Source organism: Rattus norvegicus, chromosome 7 (genome assembly GCF_036323735.1).
Source record: "Rattus norvegicus strain BN/NHsdMcwi chromosome 7, GRCr8, whole genome shotgun sequence".
In the NCBI taxonomy this organism is placed as follows: Eukaryota; Metazoa; Chordata; class Mammalia; order Rodentia; family Muridae; genus Rattus; species Rattus norvegicus.
The window spans coordinates 76,027,079-76,040,590 of record NC_086025.1 but is presented as its reverse complement, the minus strand read 5'-3'; the positions used below and the strand labels follow the sequence as shown (position 1 = coordinate 76,040,590).

The window sequence follows — 13,512 nt, the reverse complement described above, 5'->3', positions numbered from 1 at the left end:
ATCTTATAAAAGGGATACTAAATGCCACCCATGCCTAGGAAAATGAGATACCTTCCTTGAAGTAGATGTCTGTTATTTTTCACACTAGTATTATACAGCATATAGAGGCTATAAAATTTGTCAGCATACTTGTTAATGAATAGAATATGCAGAATCAGAAATGCATGTGCATGCATGCACACACATGCACACACACACAATCTCCTTGCCTACCTCCTAGTACTTAAAGCAAACACACTTATAGACTTGGAGTAGGGCATCCGAAATTAGCCTGTCAGTTTCTGGCTTCTGTCATGGCATGCAAAGAGCCTGTTCTGTTTTTGGTTTTGTCTGTTAAGAGATCATCTTCTAGAGATGATGCAGTTTTTCACCTAGGCCTGAGCAGCAGTGTTTCTTTGAAAACATGACAGACGGAAAGCATGAGGCCTTAAATTACTTAGGAGAAATTTGTTTGTCTTAGCTGCCCTGTGACTTAAACAACTGTAGTTCCAGAACTAGGAATGCAGATCTCACAGGTTACATAACCTGCTATCTGATATTTGTGGTGGAGGTGATGGGTAAAGTATAATGAGCAGTGGACACATAACTATTGTCTGTGTTTGTATCTTTTAAATCTTTATCAGAAGGTTGTGAAGTTGGTCATTGGAGCGAATGGGGAACGTGTAGCAGAAACAACCGCACGTGTGGATTTAAATGGGGTCTGGAAACCAGAACACGGCAGATTGTTAAAAAGCCAGCGAAAGACACAATACCATGTCCAACCATTGCAGAATCCAGGAGATGCAAGATGGCCATGAGGCACTGTCCAGGAGGTGGGTCTAAACAATCATGCTCATATGCTGCCTGCCTTCCGAAAGCTCCCTCCTCCACACAATAAATGCTGTTTATCCATGATAGAAACCCGATACTAACATTGGACATGAGATAAAATTCTACCTTTTTGTTTTAAGAAACAAATGCTTAAGTTGTGATTTATATACAGTGGACATTTCATTTGCTTTTATAATAGTTTTGAAATAATTTGAAGGAGTATCAATATGCTTTCAAACATGAGATTTATAAAAGTATGGGTTTGTGTGTGTGTGTGGTGTGTGTGTGTGTGTGTGTGTGTGTGTGTGTGTGTTCTCAAATGTGCCATAATAAAGGCTTCTTGTGAAATTTGGCCTTTGCAGATGTTGCTCAGGAGAAGGGGCCAACTTTCAGTTGAGAAGAGTTTAGATTAGAAAGGTTTATAGAATCTGTAAAATTATCTGCATCATTACTAGTTGAATATGACAGCTTAAAATAAACTTACCCAAACACTGGGAGGAAAAAACCCTGTGTTAATGTTACCACAATTAGCCCTTTCTCTTTGTTTTGATAATAATTTGTAGAAAACAGCTACTGGTATGTGTGTGCTTAACTCTTTGTAATAATTATACTGATTTGCAGTCATTATTCTGTAATAGCCGGATTAGGCTCATTTGGAAACTAGGAGAGGAGTACTTAGTGAGGTGTTAGACAATACAGAACCAGGAGGTCAAAATGCAGTTCTTGGGTACATGTGTTTGTGTGTTGTGATTACATGTGTGTTTGTGACATGGATGTGTATGTGTACATGTGTGTGCATGTGGAGACCAGATGACATTAGGCATTTCCCTTTATTGTTGTCAACCTTTTTAAGACATGGTCCCTTACTGACCTGGAACTCACTAATTTGACTAGACTGGTTGGCCAGTAAGGCCCTAGGACCCTGTGTCTCTGTGCATCTTACCCAGGGGTGGAGTTATTGGCATACTTGACATGTATGTAGATGCTGGGTATATGAACTTTGGTCTTCCTAACAGTGCAGCAAGCCTATTACAGACTGAACCATCTCACCAGTGTATTCATGTGGAATATGCACAATATTCATGTGCTGCTTAAAGCAGTAATCACTTATTGACACTTACAGTATCACTGGCCAAAGCCATATTGCCACAGAGGAAACCGAGATTTTTTTTTTAGGTGCACAGATTAAAAACAAAAAAAAAAAGCAATAAGTAAGTTGTTTTTGGAAGAGCGACTTTAAAACAATCCAAACTTTTGTTTGCCCTCTTCCCCCTCACTCACTGTTGCTGTGTAACTTCTCAACCTTTTAACTCAAGCCCAGAAAGAGACCACATAGTTACTTAAAGTGGGTTTGCATCCTCATTCTGCTGCCCCAGAGACAGTGTCTATGATCCATGGAGAAAGACGAGACTCTGAAGACTGGAAGACTCCGGCTGGCCTCTGAGGACTATTAGATCCAGATTCAGAAGCTCGTGTGGAGGAGCCAGCTTTTCCTCTTAAATTAGTCTTGCTTTTCCTTACTGGGCCTTTGAAACAAATTTTCTTTGGGGGTCTGCTTTTCACTAACAAGGATGGTTTTGTTCACTTTAAGTGGGTATTTTTCAGTCAAAATATAAGAAAATATTTTCTTACAAAACTAATAAGCCATGTCTTGGATAGCTGAGGGCATTTAACCTGCAACCTTTTGCCTAAAAGGGAACCTGATGTATTCAGGTATTGAGAAGAAAGACTTTCTTTGTTGTATATTGTTTATATAACTGTCCCCTCCCCCCACTCCTGTTCCAGCAACACGGTCCCCGCAATTATGGTTTACGTTAATAGCAAAAATTAAAGTGAAAATATTCTTGTAGCAAACATGCATGTGTATAATAAGAACCCCAATATATTCCTCTATTCTTTGCAGCTTTTTATTCGTTCTGGCCTTAGTCATGATTGAGAATTTTCTAGGGAACGGATAGGTTGTTAACCATAATGTTTATTACATTTGCATTATTTGTGCCACCAACAGTTATCATCTTAATGGAATCTGATTGACTCTACTGATAAGTTATGCCACAAAAATTTTCTAAAGCCTGATTTGCTGGCCCCCACCCCCACCCCTCAGACAAATGAATCAGAGATAGATCCTAGCTTAAACTTTATTTAGGTTTTAACCATATTTTTCCCATTAAGTGCTGGTCTGATCTCTGTAGCTATCTAATTTTCAGTTTACTAACATGATTTTTTTGTCTAAATATCAAATAGCAAACACTGGTGTCTTTTTAAGAAGGTTTTGAAGATAATGCCGAAACTCATTTTATTGTTTGACAAATTATTTAAAGACAAATAAACTAAATTAGTAGAAACTAATGGCTCTGTGATAAAATGACTGCTAATTACAAACGTAGGATATAAGAACTATGATTTACTTGAGGAACTAGAGCAGCAGTTGCTAAAAATTGGCGTAACCTCCAGTGGAGAGTCCCACCTTGCCTCAGGTGAGAGTGGGGAAAGGCTCTTTCTTCAGCTGGTCATGCTGATTACAGGAAGAATGGAGAAGAAAACCGCACTATCCTCCTTTCCATCTTGATTTGATTTCAGTGATCTGCTTTGACAAACCATGCAAAAATGTAAGTCGTAATCAGGTTGGAAATACAGGCAGTTTTCAGATCTTTCCAACATATGTATGGATTTTTGTCCCGTTGGAGCCAATCTTAACCTGATTGCACTCAAATGCAGCCTGAGCCTCTTACACGAGAGCACAGTCGCATTAAAATCAGCTGCTTTCGATTATGGAAAGGCCGGAGTTAGAGGTCAGTATCGTGGAGTAGCTGCTGTGTGCCTAAGACGTTACACTGAAAGCTATTGAATAGGAGAAAATGAACAACTACATAGGTGAAAATAACAAGAGAAACATCTTGGTGTGATGATCTAGTGTTCTAGTTCCTTACACACCACAGGCTGATCTGTTTGTGAGGGTCAAAAAGGAGAAAACTGTATAGAGTCTTTAGTAGATGTATTTGTACTGAAGTATCCATTTCATTTCTAATTTTTTGTTCTTGATCAGTTGTCTTTTCTTCGACTATGGATGAAACATGTAAGATTTCTTGGACTCTTCTATTAGTCTTTAGAGGTTTGGTCTGTGGTCTGGGTGTCTACATCCTGTCAACTCCTAACTTTTGTGACCTCCTGACAAGTCAGTTAACCCTTCTTGACTCTTATTTCCTCATTTATAAACTGAAAATACTGGTGGGGAGATCGCTAAGGTTTAGACTTCTAAACTTCAGCAACTGCAGGATTAATTGCTAAAAAGGGGCAGGTGAGGTCTGTGGTTACCCTCTGGGAGGCAAGGAAAAGGTCACAGACTGACCATGGAGCTGACCATGTTTCTGGAGTTGCCCTGAACATGTGCTGAGCCTTCTGCAACTGGTGGTTTTTATTCTCTTGTTCCAAAAATGACGTCTGTGTGTCCAACCTTCAAAGACTAAAGAAGAGTTGTTTTAAATGTAGATGTTACTGCTGGCTTAGCGACCAAAGAGGAGAAGTGAGAGAGGGGAACAAAGACGAGGAGCTTAAGAGACCGCAGGAGAATGAAAAGACAAGACAAGAAATGGATAGTGTGTTTGGGAAACGAGTGGGAAGAAGAGTGGACCCCTAAAGAGTCAAAGCTGTACTTGCAGACACAGCCACCCCTTTCCACCTCCCCACTGTTAGATTTCATCCGGGTGGGAACAATACAGTAATAGCCCAAAACTCTTAATGGGAGGAATTTTGAGTCTAGTTTAAGTTGTATACTAGGCAGTGTTTTAAGAGAAAAAGATAAGCAGGCTATTATATATTTGACCACTAAATGAGAAAACAACCCCAAGGAGTTAAAGAATGGTGCTTGGAAGAGACAACCACAAAGACGGAGGTGTGAGGGCGGGGACTTTGTGGGGTTAATTCTGTCCTTCTACCCTCATTTGTTCCAGGGAACAAATTCAAGTTCTTCGGCTCCTATAGCAAAGTGTGTTGACTTGTTTAAGTAGCCCACTGGCTCTGACAGCAAGTTTTATTAGATGTTAGTTGATTAGTGTTTATCGTTCTATTGCTTAAAGGATTTGTGATTTAGAAATACTAACTGTGGTAAAAAAAGATAAATGGATGAGCTTATATAATCTCATGCAGAGGCATGAGCTGTATAGGAAAGTAACGCAGGACAATGAAGGAGTTTCACTGAGGTGTGCTAACTCGTGTGTGATATTAAGAAAGTGATGTTGGTCACGGATCTGAGGGAAGGTGATTGTGAGGATCAAGGTATATGTGTTGTAGTTGTTGACTCAATGATTGTTTTAATATTTTTGGTTCTCCCCCAATAATTTGGGGAAGGAGGCTGTCCCAGTGAGCACCTGGGAGGCTTTCCTGGCCCTTAGCAAGTTGCTAGTCACATCATAAAGAGTTTGACTAAGATCTTGCTGTGTAGGAAGGCTGAGTTTCTTGTGGCTGCTCCTTTTCCTGCGTGAAAGTTAAAGGAAAAGCCATGACTGTCTTGTATCATGATAAATCCAAGTTTCAGTTCTCTCCCTCCATTCAGAAATATCATTTGATGTCTTTATTAGTACTTTGAAACATAACTTCATGCTACCTCCATGCCAACAAGTTGCTGTGTAGAATAACGAGAGGTGAATTCCAGAGGTCGTAGTCTATATGCACCAAAGCATGGGACCACTAGTCATGCTTTGATTCATATTCTATGAAAGCCCTACCCTCCTATGATTTTAATGTTGCTAGTCTTCACTTCACCAGGGTATGTGGCTTCAAGTCAGTCCTTTCATACTTAGTCCTTCAGGGTCAGCTTTCTGGATGAGGCTGCTTGGTGTGTGTGCACCACATTCAGCAGTCCACATAGGATGGATCTGTACCCATCATTGCCTTTCTTGATTCTTTCTTTGACATTGCAGTAATCAGCCTCTTAGGTGATGCTCTGACAGATGCTTAGTGGCCATCTGCATTTGGTGTTGTGACCACCTCTACTCACTGTTAGTTGGTCATAGCCACACACATTTTCTTAGCAATATGCCAACAATGTAAACATGAAGCCTGCTACTGCATATACTATTTAAATGTGAAAACTTATCAATCCTGCTTATGGACATTACCTCATTCGTGCCCACTACTTTATTTTCTTTTTTTTCCCTCCCGCCTCCCCACTACTTTATTTTTAAAAGTAGTTCTCGGGGCTGAGGATTTAGCTCAGTGGTAGAGCGCTTACCTAGGAAGCACAAGGCCCTGGGTTCGGTCCCCAGCTCCGAAAAAAAGAACCAAAAAAAAAAAAAAAAAAGTAGTTCTCAAGTGTTAGTAGGAAGCAAATGAAAATAGTATTTACCAACTTAGACAATCTCTGTAAACATCTACTTTTAAAAGGTGACAGTAACAAGACCTCACTAATCTCTATTTTTTGTGTGTATAAACTGACAGTATCATGTAGACTAAGCCTTAGGTAATAGAAATATAGATGCTTGCAGTTTGCGATGGATTAAACCAAGAACAAGAAATAAGCACATTTTTGGTAGGACAGGGTCAAGAAAATATGCTTTAGACATGTGTTCTACATTTTGTTCACATTTGGGTTGTAATTTATGTGGTCAGTTTTCTACATGCCTGCCTCAAGGATAGTTTGGAAGACAGGATTCGACAAAAACACTTTTCTTCTGAGACGTACACATTGTCAAAGGTATGCATAATGCAATTTTTCCTCTGAAGTATCTAAAGTGAGATTTGATTTTTAGATGTCCTCTGTGTTCTGCTAAATACTTTGATGTATTTCTTTGAGCAACCATTGGTTTGTGTTTGTAGTGATTTTGAATTAAGCAAATCATACTGCTTCTAGGTAATTTGTATACATTCATAATTATTTGTAGTGATTGTAAACTTGAATATTTACCCTTAGCTGCCACTTTGTAAATTTATTATTATTATTATTATTATTATTATTATTAATTATATAAAACTGATATACTTGCTCACAAAATAATTCTGGCAGCAGAGTGACTAAACTCCTGTTTCAGGGGTCTGAATGATATCTTGAGAAGTATCCTATTCCAAGTCTCTCTATCATGCCCTGCTATAAAATTTTTCCTTTCCCCTGTTCTTAGAAAATGAGCAGAGGATAAGCATTGGTATCCTGCTGTTGGTGGTAGAATTTTCATTGCTATTGTTGCCAGTGGTGGTGTCAGTGGTTGTGTGTGTGTGTGTGTGTGTGTGTGTGTGTGTGTGTGTGTGTGAGAGAGAGAGAGAGAGAGCGAGAGAGCGAGAGAGAGAGAGAGAGAGAGAGAGAGTGTGTGTGTGTGTGTGTGTGTGTGAATGCTTAGAAGAGTGTCTTAGAAATCCCAGAGTCTTTTGGAGTTCTACTATACAAGTGTTGGGATCACTGTTTTGTGCCCTGTTTCAAGTGGCGGTGCACCTGTTGCTGCTGTTTTTAAGAAATCTGGTTGTTTTAGGTTTATTGATTATCACATAGCTTAATGTAAGTTCTGTGGAAAAGTATACTATCAAAGGATGTTCCTATAGGACAAATGGAAAGCATTAATTCTATAGATAGTAAACCCAGACAAAATTCTGAGTGTAGGCATCAGCAGGAGAAATCTAAGAAGGTCAGGTCTCTTATAGAATTCAAAGGAGTGAAATAAGAATTTCCTGTCTCAGCATCATTGGGAGTCTGTCCTGATGCCATTCATGCTTGCCTTGAGAGGACAGTCAATGAGTGAGCAAAGGAAAGAAGCTATACCTCTGTGCCATTCTTGGCCTTTCCCATCTGGAACCTCTACCAGACCTATTTAATCACAGTCTGGGGCACCATGTTCCAGCCTCTTTTATGGGCACTTATAAAAAGAATTTCTCAACTACATGTGCCACCGAAGGCCTGAAGTCCAATGTGTAACAAGGCAAGGAGGAAAATTCCAGAGAGCCTTTCTATTATGAATTTTACTCAGCACTAAGCTAGTTTGACTTTTTTTAATGCGAACAATGTAAAACCATTTTTTATGACTCTCCAAAAATAAAATCAACTTTTAATAGGACACAAATGGTGCTGGATATGGAGTGGCCCCTTTATGGGAGACATCACCTTATCCCCTGGGAGATAAGAAAGCCTTGCTAAAAAGTCACCTAATATTTCTTAGAAATCATTTTCCACCTCTAATACTTGTGATCTTTCTGTGGTGTTGATGAGGAGTAGAAGCAAGTTGGTCACTCGCATGGGTTTCCTGTGCCACCTCTGCAGCTGCTGGGCTGAACTCTAGCTGGACTCAGGGCCAGAGGCAACAAGAGAACATTCTGTTGGAACAGATGGCAGTTTTTACTGAGATCCCAGTATGACTCATATTGTCATCATACAGAAGTAGCTAAGATGATACAATTATTTTGTGTAACAGGTTTGATAAACATTTTCACTATTAATATGCCACTACAGGGTTTCCTGTACAAATCAGCATCTCTGTGTTATATAGACATATTTTTCCATAGGTCTAGTATTTTTTCTATTTAAGGACTTTTGGAGACTAGGAATATGATATATAAAATTGTCTGGTCAAGAGACATTTCATAATTAGCACAATGCTCTTACATCTTCTTGCCAAATGTCCATCATATTTAGTGGTCGTGTAAAGAGGTACATCGCAGCCTGGTAACAAAAACCCCCAAATGTAAAAATATGAGGATAAAGAAAAATTTGAGGACATTGAAGTATGTGCATTTAATTGATGTTGTAGGAGAAGGATTTACATGATAGAATACACTTGAGGAAATTGATACTTCTCACACAATATTCTGATTCCATAGGAAGAAAACACTGAGGGAGGTTATTGTCAGATAAAATACATTTTTCAAATGGGAGTCCCATCCAGAGCAGTGGATCCTGTGGTGAGAGGTGTACAAAAGACTGTGTATGTCATATCTGAGTTCCCCAAAGCAGCTTCATATATCCCTCCTTGAAAAATAGTGTGTGATCATGATGTGTCTCCACAGAGTTGTGGGGGGAGGTGGAGATAGAACTCTGTGAATTACCATCAGTTTTATGTGACTGGGATCATCTTGAATATTCTTTCAGTTAATATTGGATTTTGGAGAGAGGTTAGAAGTTGGCATCTGAAGCATATGGATATGATACAGCTCTGTTGTCCTAGGGATGGGTGCTGCCCTTGAAACTTGTCAGTAAATATTGTATACTTACTAGATGGTAAAGAAGATCTCTCAAGGGACTTCCCTATGCTAATATTTTTCAGAAGCCCTTTGTGGTTTTTGTCTCTTTTCCAAGGCTGTTCTTGAATGATTTTAATCTGTATCAAAATTATTAGTTATGAGTAACCCACATGGAACATGGAACTTGAATAAATGCTTCCTGAGTTGAACTCAACTTTACTAAATATGTTGTAGACCACCTTCCCATAGATTATGCAGTGTGAGATCTGCTGTTCTATGAAATTCATGATTTTATGATTGTTCTATGTATCCTTCCCATGTTCTGAAGAAATGAACAGGGGAGAGAAGGGAGTTATTTAAACAAGAATGATAATCAAGTCAGTTGAAAAATAAAATATCACACAATAGCAAAAGATCCATATCATAAATGTCAACTGCCTCTTAAAATAGTATCTGATATTTAGTCGGAGGAGAGATATTATTAGATATCAGGGTGCAAGGAAAAGGTGAGCAGGGATGGCTATAGGCCTTGTATTAAGATTTGTTTACTTTTTCACTTTATGAGTGTTTGCCTGCATGTATATGTGGATGTGCACCATGTGCATGCTTGCTACCCAAGGAGGCCAGGAGAACATGTCAGAAACCTTGGAACTGATGTTGTAGATGGCTTGGATGCTGGGAGTTGAACCTGGTTTTTCTTTGCTTTTGGTGCTCTTAACTACTGACCAATCTCTCCAGCTCTTGAAGTCTTGTTTTATTTATTCTTCTTTTATTGAGACTAGATTGTTTTCATAAAATATGTCCTGATTATGGTTTCTCCTCCCCCAACTTTTTACAGTTTCTCCTCATTCCTTTTCCATTTGGATCTACCCCCTGTGGTCTCACAGTAGAAAACAAGGAAGCAGCTAAGGAATACTAAAAAAAATAAGATAGAACAAAACCAGTAAATTGAAATGGGACAAAGCAAATGAACAGAAGAAAAAGGGCAAAATAAAAAGTATGAGAAGCATATATAGACGTGGGACATAGGACACGTAAAGACATGCACATAGGAATCTAGACAAACTCACAATTAGAATCCATTCTACATACACCAAAGAAGAGCGTTGGGGGCTGGAACATTAGGATCAAATGTGGAACTGAGGGCAGAAGAGGCGAGGGATAGAATACAGCAAAGGACAGGTAAATGACCATTTGATGAAGGGGTCATGTGGAAACCTAGTAGAAACTTCTTAAAATAATACATACACATATGAGGTCCATCTAAATGAAAACCATCAAATACCAGTGGAGACAGATTCCCAAATAGATATATCATGTCAACAAATGAAGCTTCCAATAACAGGAATAGCATCCATTTCATTGAACTGTAGCCAGAAACACCCCATGGGATAGGCCAAATAACTCCGGTTACTGCCAACCAGTTGCTCTACAAACTCATGGCAAGCTCGTATCACTGAAGACAACATCTACACAACTCAATGAAAATGGAGAAGTCAAACTGGTAACTATCTAGAGCCCTCAGTAGGGACTGACTAATGTCCATCGCACTGGAAGGTACTCTGTCCACTACCCTTCTAACTACCATGGTGATCTGCCTATAAGATATGCTGATGCAATGGTGGCACAAAGCTTTGGGAACAACCAACCAAGATCTGACTGGATTTAGGATCTACACCATGAGATGAAACTCATCTGCAACTCTGCCTGTGTGACCAAGAACCAAAGACTAGATAGGCCCAGTACCTAAGGGAAAACCAAATATTACTGTTTTGCTGAAGAAAGGTAGCTATTAAATGTCTCCTAATGGCATTGTGATATACTCATAGAGCTCCATGAACACGAGTCCGTAGTGTTGAAGGCCCTAGATAGTTACCAGTTTAACTTTTCTGCATTCATTGAGTGGTCTTCAGTGGTATCACCTTGCTGTCAGTGAGCGGAGAGCAACCAGCAACCTTGGCAGTAGCATAAGAAGCTGTCTAAGAGAAGCTTTCTCCTGCAGCAGATGGGAACAAATGCAGACACCTACAGCCAGACAACAAGCAGAGAGTAAGCGACCTTAGAACACTCCATCCTTAATGTTATGTCTCTGTCAAGTCCCTCCCATCAGTTCTCCGAGAACTGTGGTAGAGGGTGAGAAAGATTGTAAGAGCCAGAAGGGGATGGAAAACACCAAGGAAACAAGGTTCGCTAAACACAGCAGGATGGATATATGCATGAAGTCACAGGTCAGGGCCTGCACAGTTCTGCACCTGATGGGATTCTGGAGCTCAGAAGATCCATCCTTAACCCAGAAGGTTGCTCTAATTGATAACTAATTGCAAATGAAAAACTAGTTTTCTCCAAGGGAGTCTCACCTGGTACTCAACTACTTTTATAAATGTAGACCGATGCCCAGCAGTAGATTTCCAACACAAAATGAACTCAACACATGTTCGGAGATTCTGTTTCCTAATGCTGTGTCCGGGCTTTTTTTTTTTTTTTTTTTTTTAATGGAGATCGTGAAATCTCAGTGGGAAAAGCCAAACCCTATGGTTGATGGCAGAAGCTTTAAGTTGCTGCCTGGGAAGTGTGTCTGTGGCAAAGAGGACTTTGGACTTTGTCTTGTATGGTGTGGAAAGGCCAAGAGACATTTTTAAATGCAGGCATGTTTGTGGATAGCCAGCTCAAAATCTAAGTGTCTGAATGTTGCGCTGAGAAGGTGTCAGTTGGTGACAGGATGAACTGTCCATTCTGGATTTGGGGCCAGCATTAAGCAGAGGCTGATTTTAATGGTAGAATTGCCAGCAAATACTTAGGAGTCCTGATGTTTATGCATTTTTCTGTTTGCTTGCTTTTCTAATGAGTGTAGGATTTTGTCTTGGCTTCCAGTCTGCTGTGACCCCTCTATCTGTGTCTGCCAACTTACTAAGCCAGGCCATTCCCTGGTTGGTATTTGTGCAACATTTCCTCCTCTGCTTTTTCCCATTTCTTTTTTAATCTAGGCACATTTTGCTTTTACCCCAAGTGAACTATATCTGTTTCTTACTCCTTTCATCTGCCTTGTACCCAGATCCTTGAATGGATCATTCTCCATTTTCTTTTTACTTTGTCATATTAACATACTAATGCATTTTCCTTTCCAGTATATTTTCTTTAAACACATAAATATTATTCAAGTCAAGGATGAAAATGTTCCCACAAGGCCTGATTTCAGCTGTATAATCTAAAATGATCTTATCTGACATGGGTTTTAAAGGAATTCTGAGTGAAGTGCTGGGGTCAGGAGAAAAGTATATAGTAACTAATTTGCTACATTTGTGACATGGGGCAGGAGGAAGTGTATAACTTACTTGTTCATCAGTTCCTCTTGTCCTATAATAACCCAGTCTGCTCAGGGCTCTTTAGCTGTCATCTTCTGATCTTCCATCACATACTTGATCATCTTTGATAACTCATCACCTTGCTTCAATTTTACACCTTTACTGACAGCAGACATAATGAGTATCTTAGAAAAGCACAGTACAGGAAATTAATAGTTTTAAATTTGTTGTATACTAGTTCACCTTTTGGTTGAAAACTATCAAGTTTCTTAATTTTCTAAATTTCAGGTGTATGTAGAATGGGGCCAACATGTCACAGTGTGACTGAGTAGAAGGGAAATAGAGATGGACTCAGGTGAGGTCTTTGCCACATCTGTTATTTGCCAATACTGCCTCATATGAGCTAGCCTCCTCTTGGTACTCACGATCTTGCTTCCAGCCCATCTCACAGCTACTTCTGATATGTACTAGCTTCTTCATGAGCTCCAGTCTCACAGTTTACTCATTGGTAGGCATCTCTCCCTAGATATGCTGCTAGTGTACCCAGTTTATCATTATATCCATCTCCATTATATCCAATATCATCATATCCATTATCTCCTTCCTTCTGGGTTGGGCATCCTTTTCTACAGGCATCACAATATTTCAGTGCTCTGAGCCCGTAATATAGTCCTTATACCCAGACAGAACAGGACTTAAATCTTTGGTCGACATTAAAAGCAAGCAAATTTGAAAAGTGTCAATAATAATAATGGGGGTAATTACATGTGCCTGTGACATAAAATTGTCATGAGGAATACATAATACCATTCTTGTTTTGTATGCTGTAAAGCATAAAAACATATGTTTTTATATGTTATGATGCAATGATCAAATCTAGGATCTTCTCTGTGCTTGGATAGTACTTTATCACAGAGATACATTGCCCAGTCCACTGTCCTCCACCCTCTAACAAACTACCTACCTATCTAATCTTGATTCTCAATTGCTCACTCTTTTTTTTTCTATTTGTTTTTGAAGTCTTTTTATATCACTGTGTAGGGGTCTACATTTCCAAGCTATCTAACTGATGTGTTGAAGCTGAGTTGATTTCACTACACATGTAGGAGGATGGGTGGTAAATGAAACACTTAAGTTTCAACATTAGTGAAGGCAGCCAATGATCATCCTTATTAGGACACTGGACTGAGCAAACCTTACCTCTATTAGCCTGACCTCCTTACCTTTAGATATGAACACAGAA

At 39.4% G+C, this 13,512-nt stretch overlaps 1 protein-coding gene across 7 annotated transcripts in view; it reads left to right on the top strand.

The window, feature by feature from the left end:
* Nucleotides 1-13,512, top strand: part of Rspo2 (R-spondin 2) — a 136,768-nt gene that overhangs the window by 83,394 nt on the left and 39,862 nt on the right. For 5 of the 7 annotated variants that reach the window (XM_039079750.2, XM_039079749.2, XM_008765454.4 and 2 more), the window contains one exon: nt 624-812. In XM_039079750.2, coding sequence (XP_038935678.1) covers nt 624-812 — 189 coding nt within the window. Of the gene's footprint in view, nt 1-623; nt 2,418-13,512 lie in introns of those variants that run through there. The other 2 variants (XM_017595050.3, NM_001130575.1) reach the window with 2 other exon arrangements.